At 37.2% G+C, this 20,227-nt stretch overlaps 1 protein-coding gene across 1 annotated transcript in view; it reads left to right on the top strand.

Moving 5' to 3' along the window:
* Nucleotides 1–20,227, top strand: part of LOC136032097 (vang-like protein 2) — a 148,093-nt gene that overhangs the window by 73,214 nt on the left and 54,652 nt on the right. Inside the window, exon 7 of the mRNA XM_065712243.1 lies at nucleotides 13,698–13,873. Within this exon, the coding sequence (XP_065568315.1) occupies nucleotides 13,698–13,873 (176 nt within the window). The remainder of the gene's footprint in view (nucleotides 1–13,697; nucleotides 13,874–20,227) is intronic.

Below are 20,227 nucleotides of genomic sequence, written 5' to 3'. Positions count from 1 at the left end.
AGTAAAAGGTTTTCGCTAGTTAATTACTGACCACTACACACTTAATAGCTGACATATTAAAAATTACTTATTTCTGTATAGTCACTTTCAAAAGTAAGTTTAGTCCCCAAGTGAACATGCAGTAATGAATCCTGGCACATTGTATTGCTTAGAACTAATCTTCAACTCCTGCTTTAAGTCCCCACTATAACTGAGCTTTTTGTTTAATGCTTGAGTCCGTTCAATAACTAGTTAAATAATAAGAAGAAATGTGTATCTAGCATCGAACTACCTTTGTTAATTTTGGACAATCCATTGACATAGCCAGTATTTTCTGTAAGAATTAAATTTACTCTTCACCTCAAATTCCTTAAGGCCTTACATTTAATCCTTAAATTTCTTGAACATGAGAAGTAATTTCAGGGGTCATATGCAACTTGAAATTTGTATGCAACAAATTGAATTTTTCATGGCCAGATGAATTTTTTTCATGGGAGGGGGGTATATGCAACAGTTTCAAAATCATGGTGTTGTTCGCGAGCAGCGAGCAACACCATGAACACCCTGCTCGCTGGCAACGCTTATACCATAACTAACCATGTGTTCCTCAAAATAAGAAGGTATATGAAAAGGCACTTGCGCAGGAAGGGGGGGGGGGTTACCCAATAATTTCTTATATCTTCTTATAATCTGCCTATTTTTGGCTGTGTTTGGGACCCCCCCTAATAATACCACCCTTCCCTTCTCAGAATAGGTTCCTACATGCATGCCTACATCTGAGAGTGATAAGAATGATTGCCATGGTCTTTTAAAACAAAATATTACTTAAAATCTGGTGTAATTTCATTAGTTATTATACATACATGGAGAAGTTTGAAGAAAGTTAACCATTCAAGTGCCTATGATTTGTTACCTTAACTGTAATGTAAACTCTTATCATTTAATTCCCTAAATTGATACTTTTGAGCAAAATATTTTTCTTTTTCTAAATATTGCTTAATTTAACCCTGTCTTTCTGAACTATGTTTCCAGTCCAAATATTCAGTAACACTCAAACTACTTTTCCTAAAAAAAAGATTTTTCAAGTTGCTGCTAATTCTTAGAACAAATCCCCTTGCTCTTTCTCCCTCCCCCCAAAAAAGTGATCAGAAACTTATTAGGACGACACTATACCACGTCGTCATTGATTATATATTTTGAATGAAAAAACAACCTTCTATATCATATCTTTATCATATTTTTTTTATTGGGTCGAAATTTTGATTCTTTTTACATTTTTGATGTTTAATATTTATCCAATGTCGATTTATTTTCGATTATTTGACAATACTGTTTCGACATGTTGATGTAAAGATACATTATATTTTGGTCCGGAAAAAGTATTACATTAAGTGTACTCATTGAGCCAAGATTAAAAACTTCTTTATTGTCCGTTCTAAGTAAAAAAAAAAAAAAAAAAAAAAAAAAAATAAAAATATTTTCATATTGTTGACAGGAATCGAGAATCCTCCACCATATCTTAGGAAACAAATGGGAATCAATAATGACATTAAGGTACAATGCAATATCCAAGTGAATTCTAAGAGGACATTACGTGCCCTCATATCCGAGGAATACGACAACGACTCATCATTCTTCTGTGTTTTCTAGAGTTCTGAGTCATGCTTAATTTATCTTGAGGGAGTGATCGGAAAAGGGGAATTTTGGGAAAAGTTAGATGTAGAAAACCAATAATCGAATGAAGCGGTTGCGTTCCAGTTTGGGATAAGGAAAAAAAGTGCAGCAATATAGTTTTAAATCAAGGACATGAAGAAAGGTTGAAGCAATAATTTCTGCCTATTCAAAGGATCCTCTAAAGCTCATTTTCATTTGAGTATCACAAAACAAGCACAGCAAGCAGCATTTATGTTTCACAAGCAACCAAGGAATGATACAGAATTAAGGTTGGGGAGTGTACCAGCAAAACTTGAGCCCACCGAATGTGTTTATCGCCCTTCTACCTCTGTGATTATTGCAACTTTCGAATTCCTGGTAAGATGGGGAGAGTGCTCTTAAAGGCACCATACAAACGACTTCATTTGAAGCATATAGGAATAATATTTGGTTTTGCTTTAACACGCCCATGCTGCAATTTAATGCCCAGACATACCATAGGCACCCTTGTTGATAAAAAGACCAAGATTTGTGAAGGATATGCGTTTACATCAGATTTATGTTACCGAAGCAGAAACTTGAAATGGTACAGAATGGTCTGAAAACTTTGCGTCAACGCCAAATTGTCCCAAACTATCGCCTATGGTGCTAGGCGTTCCCAAAGAAAATTCTCCCCCCCCCATTCCCTCTAGATAGTTACGGATTTTTATTAGAAGGGAAATTAAAAGTTCAACTCACCTGTTTAAGTCAAGAGGCAATGCTATAGTGTTGCCTATAGTAAACAGCCGTTAGGCTTAAATGTATTATTAATTATTTATTCATTTTTCTCAAAGGCAGTTCATATGAAAGGGGTGGGCGTATAAAATTCGAAGGGGGAATAATCAATTGCTATGAAAACAAGTTAAAATTTCTAGTGCCCTTTTTAAGAGTCAAAAGTGATTGGAGAGCAAACAGCTCCCCCCTCCCACGCCGTTTTTCCTAAACGCATCTGATTAAAATTTTAAGATAGCCATTTTGTTCAGAATAGTCTAGAGGTCAAGTAGCTATTTCTCTGAGGTTGACAAACCCTATTTCAGTCATGGGGCAAGGGCTGTAAGTTATGCAAGTTGCTCATTGTTTAGATACAACAGTTTTATGGGAAGGGTGGTCTAGGGCACTCACCCCCGCCCTACTCATTTCCCCCAAAAGCATTGGATAAAATTTTTTATACAGGCATTTTATTCGAAGTAGTCCTAAGGTTCAACGACAATGACTTTGCAGTTGACACCCCCCCCCACACACAAACCCTTATGTAAGGGCTGTAAGATATGCAAGTTGCTCATTGTTCACATAAAAAGTTTTTTTTTAATCAACAAAACAGAACATGTTTGATCCTGGAACTCCTAAAGAGGTTGGTAAATTTTACGAAAATATTGAGAGGGGTACCGAAACCAATCAAAATACACTCTGTACTTAGTGTCTGTGAAAAGGGAATATCAGCATTATGTTATCAATGACTAATGGTATTATGTTGAAACTTTGAATGTATGTTGAAGGGGAGTTAAAGAGAGATGAGAGGTCAACCAGCCCTCCTCCTTGCCCTTTTTATACTCCCCTTCTCCTTGAAAATGGTCAAAATGTTTTAATTGTCATTTCGTTCAAACTAGTCGAGGGTAATGCCTCCATGAATGCCAAATCCCCCCCGTCTACCACAGCTATGGGGCCATGAAAGGGTATTAAGGTGAAACTTCGAAGAATTTTGAGGGGTATCTTAACCTAAATCAGAGGCACTGTATGCTTCCAGTTTGTTATGAAGGTGGATCTGTAGTATGTTAAGAATGGCTGAAGGTGATAAGTTGGAACTTTCAAGCCATGTAGGGGGATGTTTTAAAGTGGCAGGAGGGCTGACAGTTTCCCTCCCATGCCCACTCTAGCTACCTTCTCTACAAAAACATTCGATCAAAATTTTGAAATAACCACATAGATCAAAATAGTCTTAAGGTCAAATAACTATGCCTCTGGGGATTTCATAACACTCCACAGCTTTGGAGAGGAATGCTGAATACAAGAAAAACAAACTATGTGCGTGCTAGTTATCAAAAGGGCGTATCAGAATTATCCGAAGAACGGTTGAGGGTATTAAGTTGAAACTTACACATTGATTCTTCAGATAAATAAAAAATTAGTTGTAAGCAAGGGGCGAAGGCTGGAGGTAGAAATTGATATTTAACCCCTCTTGATTTGGGAATGTTTCTGGTCTACGCTGTTATTATGAAAGTAAAGAGCAATGGTATGAGTATGGTATTGAGTATAGTATGAAAGTATAATATTAACCCCAAAATAAGCAGAATTTATTCCATATAAGAGGGAAGCTTCCCCTTTCTTTTACTGAGTAAAAGAGAGAGAGAGAGAGAGAGAGAGAGAGAGAGAGAGAGAGAGAGAGAGAGAGAGAGAGAGGAGAGAGAGAGAGAGAGAGCGAGAGAGACAAAAACCCAACAAAAAAACAAAGTCAGAAACCCAAACACACGAAGAAAGACACAGAAACATACAAACACCCGCTCGGACACACATGTATAGTGAGAGAGACAAGCAAACAATCGTCGAGACACACGACCATACTGGTAAACAAGAGAGAGAGAGAGAGAGAGAGAGAGAGAGAGAGAGAGAGAGAGAGAGAGAGAGAGAGAGAGAGAGAGAGAGAGAGAGAGAAACCCCTACAAATACACAGAGTCAGACACACAAAATAAAAAAAACGTGGAAACATGGTCGTAGAAACTTTGGAGGATGCTCATTCCATCGAAAATTGAGGATTCTAGTTCTTTTTTAAAAGTCGAAAGTGACTGGAGACCAGCCAGCCCTTGTCCTAAAACTGTTTTGTGTTCTCCATGTGGCTGCTCAATTTTTCGTGTGGGAGAATTTTCCATGATGTGGAATTATCCGGGAGATTTTCTAGAGGATTGTTTTCCGTCGGGAGGGGGGGGGACTCCAGCTCCCTTCGCTCAGTAATACTGTATCTTTGTGAATTTTACCAGGTTATCTTACAGATAGGAAATTACTATTCCACGCTTGCCTGTTCTTTTAATTTCAAAAGAATTATGCCTTAAATATTTACTGTGATTGGTCAATCATAAATTATACGGTTGAAAGTTGAATAAGATTCAATTCGAAAGATTGAGACATGGATACCTAATCGTTGCTGTAGTCGTGCTTAGTTTTGATTTTATTCACATGCGTGACAGTAGCATGGCCAGGCATAATCTATTAGTAATATTTAGTGACTTTTAAATCATGTAAATCGTAATTTAGATGGGAATTGAATACAATTCGTGGAGTATAAGCTCAGGGGCGTCCATTCCTAAAAATGTGGGGGGGGAGATGTATTTTTAAATGTAGGGTTTGGGAACCTTGTTGTTTTATCGATTTTTTCATTGAAAATGCCAAAACAAGGGATATTTCAATGGAAACACCAAACAAATATATTGTTCCAAACCTAGGGGGAAAGGTAAAAAGATCTAGGAAGAAATTGCCCCCTCTATTTGTTGTGCCTGTCAATGATATTGTTGTAAAGCAAAACACTGACAGGCACATGATGTGCGCGTTCTGTTTTGCTTCCCAAGAGTCTCATAGACATGAAATAGTCATCAGCGATGTGAAAAGCCAAATACTAGACTTTGGTGCAAAAAAAAATATATATTTTATTATCTTATTGGTTAGGATTCGGGTTCAAGAAGAGAGGTTTGATTTTTTTTATTTTTAAGATCGATTGAGGCGTATCATTTGGAAGTTGATCAGATGCGAATATATTAAAAATTGAAAGTTCACAGATCATGTATACCTCTTTCAAGAATCGGGAGAGGGAGTTCAGCAGCCAAAGTAGCAAATAAGGGATGGTGAGCTTTGCTATCTAGCTCCCTAATATTTTCGCCAGTGTTTTCATTCCACTCTGGGAGTAAAATACAGAAATAAAAAATAGTTGAATCTGGAAAAAGTTATAACAAAATAAATTTTTATACTAGGATGTTTAGAAAAATCAGGAGAAAAAGGCACTTAAAGTACACAAAAATCATAAACCAGGAAATTCCCTAACATCGTAATTGAAGGCCCGAATCATAGTCCAAAAATTAAGAATAAATGTTTTGTGTTCGAGTTTCGTTTTAAAGGTCTTTTGCATTGTTTTTGGAACTTCTACGAAAAAAATCAGCTTAAATTGTTTTAGCCCCCCCCCCATTTCTGATATAAAGATGAAGTCCAAATTTCACGGGGGAAAATCGAAATACTTTTGTTAAAAAATGATTTAGAATTTCAGTTTTGGCTTTTCTTACCTGCTGAATTACACACAATTTAGGCGCGAAAGAATACGACCTAAGTTCACGAAACCAAATTTTCTGCGATAGCCCAAAATTGAGCCATAAGTCTGAAGTGCAATTTTGGAGTAGTTTTTTTTTCTCAGTTTCAGATTATTGCAGAGTTTTAGTAAATTATTCTTCAATTACTTTGAACATTTTAGTGTTCAAACAAATATGTGTATTGCAATTTCTTCTCCTTCAAACTGTATAATGAGTAGCCTACATATATAGTGACTGACTTAGGTTTTAGACACAAAAGTTCGTTTTAGAGTAAACAAGTAGCCCTTCATTCTGGTTGTTTATTTGTCCTAAATTGTAGGCTTTTTTGTGCAGCTAGGGGGGGGGGGCTTATGAAAATTGAGTATTAAAGTACTAGCATACAGGGTGTTCCCATTTCTCTCATTGGTACGTATGTATTATAGCGACCTCACTCAAAAAGTTTGAGGTGATTCGGATAGTCTGAATTCGGAGAAAATTAGCTTAGGCACATTGAGATAAACTACTATATATGTATATTTTAATTAAATATTTAATATATCGAGCTGGTATTTTGGTTAGAATATATTAGATATTTATTATAATGTGCTCTGGGTGGCCTGCCTTCCATAATTCTTTGTTGTAGTTTCAATACTTTTGTTACTAAAGTATTATATTTTCATGATATTTAGGTATATTTCATTAGTATTAATATAACTTCACTTTTTGAATGTGGCTGCTACAATACATAAGCACCCTCTTATTATAGCGTAGGCCTATTGTCAAGTAAGGTGGTCGGTGTTTACACCCCACTGGTGATTAATCCCCAGAAAATAACCCCCGAGAGGTAACCCCTTTGTTGAAAATACCCCCCCCCCCGTGGAAAATAAGGCTTTCTAAATTTGAGAATTTTATTTCAGTTTTATTTTCTTAATTTCCGTAGAAGGAATTTTGTTACTTGTGTTTTACACGCAACTCACTCAAGTCTACGCTGCGTAAAACTTGTTTTCCGAATGAACAAACTGTGTTTTCCGTTTGTTTCTTCGTTACTTTAGAAACAAATTTGGGCTATAGATTTCCACATTAGGGGGGGGGGATAAAGTTTATCGGATCTTCATGTAAAATGTGTTAGGTACAATTATTCTGCATATTATGAACAAAGAATTGTTTTCTGACTTCAAATTGTCCAAATACTTTACCCCCCCCCCCCCTCCTTATTTGGAAATATATAGCCCAAATTATATTTTAAACTTACGTTTCATCCCCGTTCTTTTGACTGTGTATTTGTTCCCATTTTCGTAGATGCAAAATAAGAACAGGGCTTTTGAGCATTGTCAAGTCTCCACTAAACCCATTGCTGCCCTGGTTCTTACAAGGGAATTTTTTTCAAAAAAATTGTTCTAAAGCTTAATCATTGTACTTTCCCAGTGTTTTCCAAAGAGGGTCATGTCAAGTGAATCAAGACTAATGAATATTTGACACGAACTTGGGTGATTCATCCGCGTATTTTGTTTGTTTGTTATTCGCAGGTGATAAAGGAGTGAGTCATTCTTTTAAGCATGCAACTTTTCCAATAAAAAGAATTCCTGGGATACCGATTTTCCAAAGCTTGTCATTATAGATAAAATATAAAGAAACTACAAAACACATTTCATAAGATTTTTAAACCCTAGCAGAAATTAATTTTGAATGTCTTCATCAATATGACATAGGTGCTAATTGAAGGGTGGGGAGGAATATTACATAATGTTTGTTTGTCACCTTCTCGGATTAAGAAAAGTGATTCTTAGGTATTCGCCGATTTTGACTGGAAAAGTGATGTAAAAATTCGTCTGTTATCTTGAAAATTTTGTTGACTAAACATTGTGTCATTTAGGACGATTTTCTTTAAAAAAAGAAGAAGAAAATCCTTGAATGATTTATGAGTAAAAATATGGGAAACAGGGGTTCAATATGCCTCCAGTCAAGTAGATTTAAAATCTTTGTAAGACTCATATCAAACAATTCTCAAGGAGCAACTAGGCCCAATAGTAACTAAAAGTATAAAAAACGGAATTTTTGATAACAATTGATACATCAAAAGAATTGACTTTTTACGAAAAAAACCTTAAGTTTAATGTTACCCATCAAAAGCAGCGAATCCGAGAGAATTTATGTGATTCTCGAAAAAAAAGAGGAATATACCTAAAAAGTTAAGCAATCTAAATGAAATTCACACAATTAGGTTGAGCCTATTGGAGAACCTTACTGCCGAGGTTTCAAGCTCCCATCTACAAAAATGAAGAATTTTGTAATTTTGCCTAGAAAAAAGAACGCGGATGTGTGTTTATTTTATTTTTTTTATTTTTCTTAGGGAAAATCGTATAGATGATGTTTCAGCTTTGCTGAAAGACCATTAACTATATTAAACGTTGATTGGATGTATTTGGGGGAAGGGGGTGGAAGCTTTGCTTGCTGTCCTCTCATGTTTTTGATCAGTTAAAAAGGAAATTAGAACTTTTGATTTCCCTTCAAATAAGTCCTCTCCCGACCTTCTAGAACCGTTGTTTTGATAAGATTCCCTCGGAAAAAACAAACAAACAAACAAATAATCGTGCACCCGTAATAGAAATCCGTAATATAACTATTTTACATCGGTAATCGTGCTTAACCCATGAATATTTTTAATTAAATACTGACCTCGAGATGCGTACGAAGGGGCAGGCTCGTATGGGATCAAATCTTTTCAGAAAGCCCAGATTTTCAAGATTTGACTGTGCGTTTTCCGTAAAAATTTCCTTATAGGATAAGAACCAAGAGTTTTTATCAGGGGTGGGGGGATATTGAAGATAGCTCATTTCTTGTTGTCCATTTTTTGAAAAAAAAGTTTTCACTTTCATCGTTTTTTTTATGGATGTCTAAATCTTTGGATCGGAGAAGTCACTCTCGCCTATGTTAAGTCGTTTAATTATGTTAAACATAACCTTTCACACTTACACAAATCCTTTCCCTCTAGGCTAGTACGGAAATCCATAAAACCATCATTTCTATCGTCTAAATAATCACAATCATCATAAGCAAACTATTCAAAAATTAAAAATACTGAATGGAGATGGCGATGTGAGCTCTGATCAACAATTAAAGGCTTCCTAGGAAAAGCTTATAAAATTTATTAATTAATCATTTAAAATTCCTACTACCGTGAATTTTTGCCAATGTTGCAACGCCATTTAATTTAAATGCACAAATGCATAGCACCATTTGATTTATTATACCCGTTTTCTGCTTGAGAAACTTACTAATTTTCTATTGATGTATTTTTTTTTTCTATTTTAGTGCAGTGTATACTGTTTGAAACCGGTTTCTGTTGTCTTTATATTATCAGTTTGTGTCATTGATTTGTGTTCAGCAATTCAGTTATACATTTTTAATGACGTCCTTTTCACTGCTAAGTTTACTTTTCATCTCCAAAACGGCGATATGGGTAAGGTAGTGACAGGCCATTATGTTGATAAGAAAAATTGGAACTTGGCTAACATGATGTTGACTGATGAAAACATATTTTGAAAACGAAAAAGTCTTTCAAAGGACTGGGAAACATTCAAGGCGATATCTTGGGGTGTTTACAGAGTTTGAACCCTCCCTCCAATTTTTGCCCATCTCCTAAAACGTAACAAAATCCATATAAACAGATTCTTGATTTTTTTTTTCAAGTTTTTTGTACCCTCTTCGAAGAAAATAGCCCCCAGATCAAAAGTCGCGTTTTATTGTGTCGCTCGAAAGGGAAATTGATTAGCCCAACTTCCGGAACCTTTGGAGATTTTTGCGTCGAAAAACTTTATGGACTCTGAACGTTGCAAAAGAATCTCATCAGTGATTTGAAGATTAATGCTCTAAAAGAACAGAAAACACATTTTTTTTTTCTTTAGGCATAAATATTTCGCAGAATCAGGTTTGAATAACTTCATTTTATTCAAACTTGCCCAATTTATTTTTTCTAAAACACATTCCGTAAGTATCTATGAAAAATCGCATTTCGTTACAAACATTGTTGCATTAAAGCTCAAGTACACGAGCCGAGTTTACAAGCTAAAAGTCTGCTTTCTCACAAGCAGCTCGTAAACCAGTCCAGCGTAACAGGGTTGCCAACTTGCACACTTTTGTAGTTTTTGCACTCTTTTTTATCGCATTGCACTTTTTCCCTTGACGGATAGGATTTGTACTCTTTTTGCCAATTTTGAGCTAAATCTACACTTCTTTGCACTTATACGAAATGATGATAAAAAAAAGTTGTAGCGAAATAAAAAACTTCAAGTTAAATTGTCTGAGTGCAAAACGGCTAGTCGATAAGATCTCTTTTATCTCTACTTGTTCCTTTCCCTAGTCCTCTAGTCGTCTTTCCTGTATTTCAAACCATTTCAGAAGAGGTAGTTCTAAGTCAAATTAACAAGTGGAAACGTGGCAACTGGAACTTCAAATTTCATAAAAGAAGTTAAAAGTTGTTTGGCGCGACCATTCATTTTTGAAATGAAAAAGTGAGATTGCAGTAAGTTGCTAGAGAAACAACAATCAAAACAAACCTTTTCGAAGTCTATTCTCAAACTGGTTTAAAATGTGCAAAAAAAGACTTTAGACCTATGCACCATTTAAAAGTACAAATGGCCCTTCCCGTGATAGCCTGTGATTGGTTGGCTGTGATTGGTTTCGAGTAAAGATCCAGTAAAGGAAGAAGAAGAATTGTTTGTACAATTTTTTTTTGTTTTGAAGAATTGTTTTGTACTTTTTTATTTATTAATTTATTATTTCTTTTTGCTGCTACGGTACGGTACTTGACTACAGTGAAGTCAGCTATAGCTGACTAGCTACATGGACTTCTCATATTTCTTTCAAATTGCTTGAACAAATTGGAGACGAAAGTTTGTCGAAATATTGGTGCTTCTGTATTGCATGGTACACACTCGAGAAGTGAAGTTAGGTTAATTCTAATGCAAAAATATGATGAAAATACAAGACATTAGTAATTTTTTTTTATAAAAACCACAACAAAGATCCATGTTAGAGGGGCTACATAGAACGCATAATATTAAATACCTAACCCAACCAAAATACCGTCTCTAAATATTAAAATATTTAATAAAAATATACCTACAACGTAGATTTCAACGGAGCCTAAGCTAATTTTCTTCAAATACTGACAGGTATAAACCGGTTATTGCGTGATTTGTAGATCGACATTCTTTATTGTTTACCATATAATGCACAAGTACCGAAATATTTTATGAAGTCAACTGTAGATAAGTTACAGGCCCAAACGAATAAAATTAACACATACAAATATCTACAAGATTATTACCTTTATGCTATAAAAGAACAAGAATTAGTATGTAATTTATTATTTAGATGTTTATTTATGTAGGGAACCCTCCTGACTTCATTTTAAAAAAAATTAAGGGCAATATGTTTAATGGTCGCATCGAGTGCGCAATTTTTTTTTATTTATTTCAGACGCCGGGAGGTGACAACCGTGCAGTGTACACGGTGCAATCGCTACCGTGTACAAAAAAAGCTCTCGTACAAAAAACTCTGGAAGAAGTTGAATAGCCGGCGACTTTATACACCGTTCGACGCCTTTTGAGCGAGCTAGCTAAGTAAACTAGCCACATGAACTCACATCTGCTAGTGCACAGTTTAACTGCATTTAGCGACTTTAGCCTTAAAAGCAGACAAAAACACGGGGGTTTCCACATGTCAGCTAGTCGTCTACTGAGATCTGAGAACAGGGTTGCCACACGGTCATCTCCTTAAGTGCTAAAATTAGCCAAATTTACGTGTTACACAACAATTTTAGGTCCCACAGTCCAGAAAAATTTCTCGCGTGTCGCGGCTTGCACCGCATGACACGCATGGTCTTTCTAAATGTATTTGGATTAGTCTTAAGGTAAATCTCTTAATCTTTTTTTCTGGTTATTTCAAATATAGTGCCTATCCTTTGAAACAAATACGGGGAAATGGTCCTCCGTGCTTTTTGTTAATTCATCTGCCTGTTTTAAAAATCTTCATTATTTCGTCCAAGCCAAAAAGAAAAACTATACCACGAAGGTGCTACTATTTCGTCATGCAAGGTAGCATGTGCTACAGTTCCACACATGATGAAATAGTACTAAAACAACTTTTTTATGCTATAGGTGGCAACCTTGTTTGAGAAGTTGGGAAATTTTTTGTGTATGTGACTACTAGTGCAATCGCCAGCTTTTAACAAGTTCGCCTCTTAGCTTATAAAGCGGCCCGGGTACTTGAGGCTTCATGATAAAAACTACAAATGGAGGCACGCAGGTCTGAAGGAGGGGTTTTAGCCTGCACCCCTCTCATGTTTCACTATTTTTTACCCTCCGCTCTACAACCAGAATCTCGATGTTTTTGCAATCTTGCAACAATTTCCACTGTTTCCTATATAATTTTCAACTTTTGCACTTTTTCAAAGTTCCCTACTCCGAAATTAAATCACATGCACGCGTCTGAAAAAGTGTGTTCTTTATCATCATTCTCTTATATTTTTCACGGTTTCTATATATATATACAAAACAAAGAAATAAATCTGCAAACGAAAAACGGGGCATGCCCAGTATGAAGAAAAGGAAGAGAAACAATCAAACGAATATTCCGCCCGTATACAACAAGGTGCCTTCAGCATTAAAATAATATGTATATATATATATATATATATATATATATATATATATATATATATATATATATATATATATATATATATATATATATATATATATATATATAAAGAAAAAATGAGAGAGAGAGACTAAACGAAGAACAGCTACAATCTGAACGTAGAAGAATATAGATAAAAATATTAATATAAAACTAAAAAAAACTAACTAATATATAGGCCTATAATTAATACTCACATATGCAATTAGCCAGCTACTTCCATGAACACACAAATGCAACTTTTTTATCTTTTTATTTGAACGCTGAAGACACCTTGCTGTATACGGACGAAATATTCGTTTGATTGTTTCTCTTCCTTTTCTTCATACCGGGTATGACTCGTTTTTCGTTTCCAGAATTATTTCCCTGTTTTGTCGTGTCTGGTCAATTTGACTTTAGATCTTTTATTCTTTATAATTTGGTGCATTAGATATTTCGGGATATCTTATGGGCACGTGACGGGACGAAACTTTACAAAATAGTTCAAAATTGAGGCGAAATCATGGCCCAGTCCTAATTTGAGTCCTGAACATGCACATTTGTGGCTTTTCATCAATTACCCCTTTAGATAGGATGAATCATTAATAGCTTCATTTTTTATGTAACATTTGTACCTTTATGGACCAGCGCATTTGAGGAACAAGCGGGTCTTTGGCTGGTATGCCCAGATTTTTCGTTTAATTCAATATATTTTCTGTACCCTATGTTCTGTGTCTGTGTCCAGTGAATCTTTGATCTTATACACACACCCCCCTTCCGAGCTAAATTTCTGCTTACTTACATGGATATGGGTCAGCTATTACGTGCTTTTTCGAGGACTTGAACCTAGTTTTTCCAAGCCTTTTGGAAGTAATTATGGATCCTCAGGTACTCAAAACCCGCATAGAGGTTGTCACATTTCATTCGAATCTTTTTCTTTTTGTATTTCCATTATTTTATAGATGACACCCCTCTATTTCTACTTGGGTTTCTACACAGGCTTCAATGTCTTGTCCTAAGTATTGCTCTTTTTAATTACTCGAACTTGCTCATTACTAATTTTTATTTCTCTCTTTATAGGACAACTGTCAATCCAGCGTGCAGCCGCATGGCTGTTAGATCGCTACTACGCTGATTTTCCAATTTATAATCCTTATTTGGAAAGGTTACCAACGAAAAACAAAGGGACCAAGTCAAATACTACCTCCTTTAAATTTTATGACGTTGACACACCAACAGGAAATGGACAAGTTCACGTAAGCAAATTATTTACCAGCTGAAATTAATTTTATCCTAGTCGCCATAGCCGAGATTTGTAGAACCGTGACCTTTGCTATTTGTAACCATTTAGAAAATGTAACAGAAGCTTTGATCTGGTAGAAACGAAGATTACAATAAATAGTGGCCATATAATATAGATGATTATCGTTATAATGTTTCGGATATGTCAGGATCGTGAACTCGGTCCACAATTCCCATTTGCGTAGCATATGTATCGCTATTTTGGAATTGTGCGCTTGCGCACTGTCAATGCACGTGTACATATATGAAGGGTATTAAAAACTGTACCAGAAGTGTCAAATTCGAACCAGAAGGGTCATTCTTTTTTTGGGGGGGGGGGGATAAAAAACATAATTTTTCATACTTTTCTCTTCAATTATGATAGTTTCCAATACTGGCCATGTTTTGGATTGAATGAAAATGTGGTTTTTCTTTGGTGTATTATTTCTGGCTAAAGGTTTTGCTATTTATGTCTGGTTAAGCCCTGAATATGCAAGTGCATGCACGGATAGGTAAGTATTTGTTCAGTATATGCACATAATAACAGAAGAGAGAATATCTAGAAGTAATTTCTATATTGAATCGGCAGAACTGCAGGTAGCTACATACGGGTGTATGGTAAGGTAAGTAATCACTGGTAAATTTCGCTTATACAGCATACCATTTGCTTCCCCGTTAATGCCAATTGCTTCCTTATTTCATGCTCATTACAAATATATTAATCGCTACCATTGCAACTGTGTATCGGCACCATGTCTTTAACTGTGTCAAATATAACTTTAATCTGTGTACACACCTTTGGTTATTTTGCGGGTATATATTATTTTTTGTACTTATTTGCAATCAAAAAGTTGGTTCAAAACCCAAAATAAAAAGACTTAAAAAATAAAAAGAATATTGTAAAAACTGCAATATCTTGCATATAGCTTAAGGCTACATGTGGCGTAATTAGGGTGTTGTACCTGAGCGACAACTACAGTGGTAATTGTTAACAGATCTGGAAACGGGATTTGTTGCGAGGTTTACCGGAATTCATCCCTCTAGATACAGAGTGGGGACTTCTACCAAACTATTGTGAATATACCTTTGAGGATTACGTTCACATGGACGAAGATATCATTGTCCATGGTCCTTTAACCGACGCCCAATTCTTGACTTTTCAAGACGAGGACGAGGAAAATAAAGAAGAAGAGCCACATACTGTAGTCACATTAAGCCAGGCAAGATTACCCATCAACGTCATCGTTCACCGCTCACATGGTTTTTAACAAGCTCCGTGTGCATATTTGATTAAGAAGTCAAATATGAGACTTTTATATGTATTTAGGCACACATGTGTGCTTTTGAACTTTTCCTCTCGTCCTTTGATTTTCAAATTATCAAAAGTCGACTGTTCTATAGAAATAGAAATAAAATCTCCACTTCGTTACATACAGAAAATTTCTATCTGATTGATTTCAGAGTTACTTCAACTTTCCTCGTATTCCTCTTCTCTGCATTATGTACGAAACTGTGATGGTTTCATAGGTTTCTATTATTTTTTCAGACTTATTTCTCTTATGAGCTCACCTTTACAGACATAAATAACTACTTTGGGGTAATTCAGCCTATCAAATAAAATACTTCCTTCTAGATATTCCATCTTCTACTTATATGTGCACATGCTTTCATTCCCAGCTTGATAAGAAATAAATTGTCAAACCTATAGTCTAAGTTTGTAAATCTATGAAAAGCTACTCTTGGATTTTGGCCTAAAACCTCGGTAGTATTAACAAATATAAAGAACTCGAAGAGAAAAGTGCTTGCTTATTCAAAGCTTAATTAGACACTAGGGGCTAAACCTATAGTCAAAGTTAGTGTATCTATAAAAGGCCACACTTTAATTCTATCTGACGCCTGGAAATTTGGAAATTATAGAGAACCCGAAGAGAAAAGAAAGAAAAAGTATGTATTTAAAAAAAAAATCAGGATATCACGTTTCTTTTGGTTCAAATTTTGCGCTTTTGTTCTGGTAAAGTTCTTCGCACCAGGCATATATACACATGCGCACTGACATTGTGATAGCACACAGTAAAGAATTGCTTTCGTTCCATTTTTAAAATGACTGTGATCTTTGTAGATCACGTCCGCTACCCTGTCGCGCTGGTATTAGGTCCTATGGTATGCATATAATAGAGACACAGGTTGCTCATATACAATATTTAGGTGGGAAGGGGGTCTCAGTTAATTTATAGGAGTGAACAAGGTTCAAATAAAGGTATCTGAAAGTGTCTTGTTTTTATTCTTATTATTAGTGTTTGTATGATGTGACTATTTGTATCTTGGGTATCTTAGATCCCCAAAGAGGGTTTTGATGACTCATAATAAAACGTAATGACGAAGAGGTCGAATGAAGATGTGTTTAATTCAGTTGTCCTTTTGAGCTTCTATATTCAACTAACGAAAGAAAGAAATTTACTTGTCCATTTTTGTGTGTTTTTATTTAAAGTGGTATTTATGGCATTATCGACTAATTGATATGGATAAGTTTTGACAATTAACCAATTACTTAGTTTTCGTAAAAATGTCACTTCAGAAGGCGAGAACAGTGGCCTTAGTTCACATTTTTTTTCGGGGGCAGGGGGAATTGTTTTAAAAATATAGTCGGGCGGAGGGTTTAATTTTGTTTTGTTAGATTTCTTCGATGACAATACATAAAAGATTTTTCACTGATTCTGGAAAAAATGAGATCTACTGGAGGAAATGCCCCCTTCCTCCATTTGGCAGCGCTGGGTGAGAAACGGCAAATGGACCACATGTTTATCCTTTTCAAAGTTAATGATAATCTTCAAAAAGATCTATAACCAAGGACGAAAGGGGAGTGGGGCTGTGGATGGCTTACTTATTTTCAAGTTATAAACCTCTTTCGGAAAAATTGGGCTCCTCAGAGCAGAATCCTTTATGTATGAAATCGGTGCCTACCACAATAAAGCCCTGCGTGAACGATCTCCAACACCCATACATTGGACAGAAATGAAACTAAAGTGGGATTTTGCGTAGTCCACGAAGCCGTGCCAAAATGAAATTCGATGGTGGCGGACGCAATTATGTTTGGCGGCGGTGCGTCGTCAATTGATCGGTGTATCTTCTATTTTTAGAATTTTTGTATTTATTTTTTAAAGCTCCAAAAACTACATTGGTTTCGGGTGTTTTTGGAATTCCTTTTCAGCTTCATTACCATGACCGAACCTTGGACAAAATACGGTCGATACATCAATCTTAACTTATCCCACTCATTGTTTAAATCCAAATGATCGACAGTGAGACCTTAAACTGCCAAAAAAAATTGAAGTAATCCGGCAAAATAAGGAATTTAAAGTTTGATTCAGACTAAACTCCAAAACTCAAATTAAAATATATTAACTAGCACCATATCTGGTGCAAGAAACCTCAAGGGAATCTGATGTGCACTTCTTACTCCATGTCTTGATTTCTTGGTGTTGCATTATGTATTCCATTTCTTTGACTTCTCTAGAGTAAGTAAGTAAGACGGCACTAGACCCTTAAGGTGCAAACTGGCGGTGCTGATCTCCGTTTCATGGCCCTTCAGCCAGGAAGTGCAAGGGGGGCTGAGGGCCAACCATCCTGTGCTTTCCCACACCCTTCATGCTTACCTTCCCCAGATTTCTCCAGGTACCTATTTAGAGCTGGGTCGACTCTGGCTGAGCTTACAGAGTCACGCTACTGACCCCCGTCCCAAACTAAATAATTGGTCGCAACTGCGATTGAACCCGTGCCCCTTGAACGCAGATTTCCCACGCCAGCGCACCAACCACTCAGCCAAGACGGTTATATTGACTACCCTATACCTATTTTGAAATTCCCTGATGTCTCTTCCCTTCATCACAATACTTAGAAAAAGCCATGTTTATGTCCGCTTTATCATTGATTTTCCTTCTATGACATCGCAATCAAGAATAAGGCATCGGGCTTTACATTTCCTAGTGATGGTGCTGATCTCCGTTTCATGGCCCTTCAGCCAGGAAGTGCAATGGCACGTTGGGACCAGCCATCCTTTGCTCTCAGACACCTTTCCTGTTTAAATTCCCATGGTTTCTGCAGGTACCCATTTAGAGCTAGGTCAACTCTGGCTAACCACACAGAATCAGGCCGCTGACTCTTCTTCCAAACCAAATGACCAGCGACAACTGGATTCAGACCCTGTCCTCACGGACAAAGGATCTCAAATCTAGCATGCGAACTACTCGGCTGGGATGGCTCACAATTGCACTAAACCAACTTTTTCAAATTTCAGAACTCTAATTAAAAGAAGTAAGAATTACCAATATCTCGATTTGAGACTTGAATTTTTGACTTATGTCTCCTGCCGGGTGCTGTTCGGCGTAGAGAGTGACGTCTGTCTCCTCCATCCGCTTCGGTCCATCGCGAGTATTTGCGCTTCGCCTGGTGTGATGTTTGCTTTCGTCGGGAACTTGGACAGGCTGTCGGACCAAAGTTTCTTTGGTCGGCCGTGAGGTCGCTTCCAACCGGCTTTGATAGGGTCGAAGTCCAAGATCGTCTTTGTGGGTAGATGTGGTGGTATTCGAAGCAGGTTCCCGAACCATCGTAAGGTTGGTTTGCTCGACTGCTTGAGTCGAAAACCGAGACTACTTTGTGAACCGCAGAAGCTTCTCATTGCTGACGAAGTCGGATCGTCGGAGGCCCTCGATCCTCCTTAGGCTCTTCGACTGAAATACATCGATTTCCTTGAGGGTTGCTGCTGATGCTTGCTATGTCTCAGCTCCATAAAGCCTCACAGAGCCGACTATGGCGTTGAAGAGCCACAGCTTCGTTTTACAACTAATGTTCGGTTTTCGCCAGAGGTGACGGTTCAGTCTACCTATGGTAGAAGACGCCTTGGATAATCTCGCGTGCAGCTCAGGGAGATGCGAGCCATCAGGAGAAATTATGGAGCCCAGGTATGTGAATTCTTGAACAACTTCGATGCCAATGGTGCTGTCCAGGCTAACTGGAGAGTTAGCAGTAGGAGAAGACGGGTCTATGGCCATAATTTTAGTTTTGTTCCAGTTTATATGCAGTCCTACTTTGGCAGCCTCTTCTCGTAGAATTTGGAGTGCTTCCAGCAGTTACTCCATGGATTCCGCCAGAATGGCCAAGTCACCAGCATCAGTGATGGCACGATCTCCGAATTTTAGCTCAAAGCTGAGGTGTGAAGTTATTTTTGTCATAATGTAATCTACGATGACATTGAAGAGCTTTGGGGCCACTGCACATCCTTGGTGCACTCCTGTCGTTATTTGAAAGAACGAGCTGCGCCAGCTGTTTACTTGTACACCGCTCTCCGTCCCAGGGTGCAGCGCCTTAAGAAGTCTGCAATATTTCTCGGATGTGCCAGGCAACTCTAGAATCCGACAAAGAGATTCTAGATCAACTGAGTCTTCTCTAATATTTGTTGAATCGTGAAAATCTGCTCCATAGTTGAATAATCCGACATAAAACCAGCTTTTTCTTGTCGCCGGATTTTTCGAATGATATTCTGACATCGATCCAGTAGGACCGTTGAAAACAGTTTGCCAAGGACTGACAGTAGGGCTATTCCCTGGTAGTTGGAACAGTCGCTTCTTGAGCCTTTCCTCTTCCATAAGGGGATAATGACACCCTTCCGCCAATCCTCAGGAATTATCTCTGTTTGCCAGATTGTAGAGAACAGGGTGTGGAAATACAGGAGCTCCATATTTTAGCATCTCTGAGTTTAAGCCGCAGATACCAGCAGCTTTATTATTCTTGAGCCTTTTTACTGTATATTTGATTTTGTAGGGGCTGAAAGGCTCGTCTGGAGGAGCATTTGTTTCAGGTCTTTTACTGGTAGGTTGGTTGGGACCATCAATAGGAGGCACAGATGGGCTAGTATTGTTGAAAAGTAAACAGAAGTGGTCCTTCCACCGCAAAAGACAAGAACCTTCTTCAGAAAGAAGTGTTCCATCCCTGGACAGGATGGGACCCAAGGTGGGAATTTTATTTTCCGTGAGGTCTCGGAGATGCTTGAATAGGCTACCCATGTCTTTCTTTTTGCTGCTAGTTCGATTTCATCGGCTTTCTTTGCAACAAACTGGGTTCTGTCCCGGTGAATGACTCTGTTCCGCACTCCATCGAACCTTCTATATGTGTTCATGTCCCCAAGAAGTCTTGCCTTCCGTCTTTGCTCTATGACTTGCAGTGTTTCATTAGTTATCCACAATTTCTTTGGGTAAATCATCTTGCCAAGCAATAGTTGTGCTGCTCTGCGATTTAAAATGCTTCCGGAAATCATCGCTGCTATTAAATGAGCC

The sequence above is a fragment of the Artemia franciscana genome, chromosome 1 (genome assembly GCF_032884065.1).
Source record: "Artemia franciscana chromosome 1, ASM3288406v1, whole genome shotgun sequence".
Lineage (NCBI taxonomy): Eukaryota > Metazoa > Arthropoda > Branchiopoda > Anostraca > Artemiidae > Artemia > Artemia franciscana.
Note: the sequence above shows the minus strand (reverse complement) of the source record. Positions and strands in the feature narration are given on the sequence as shown.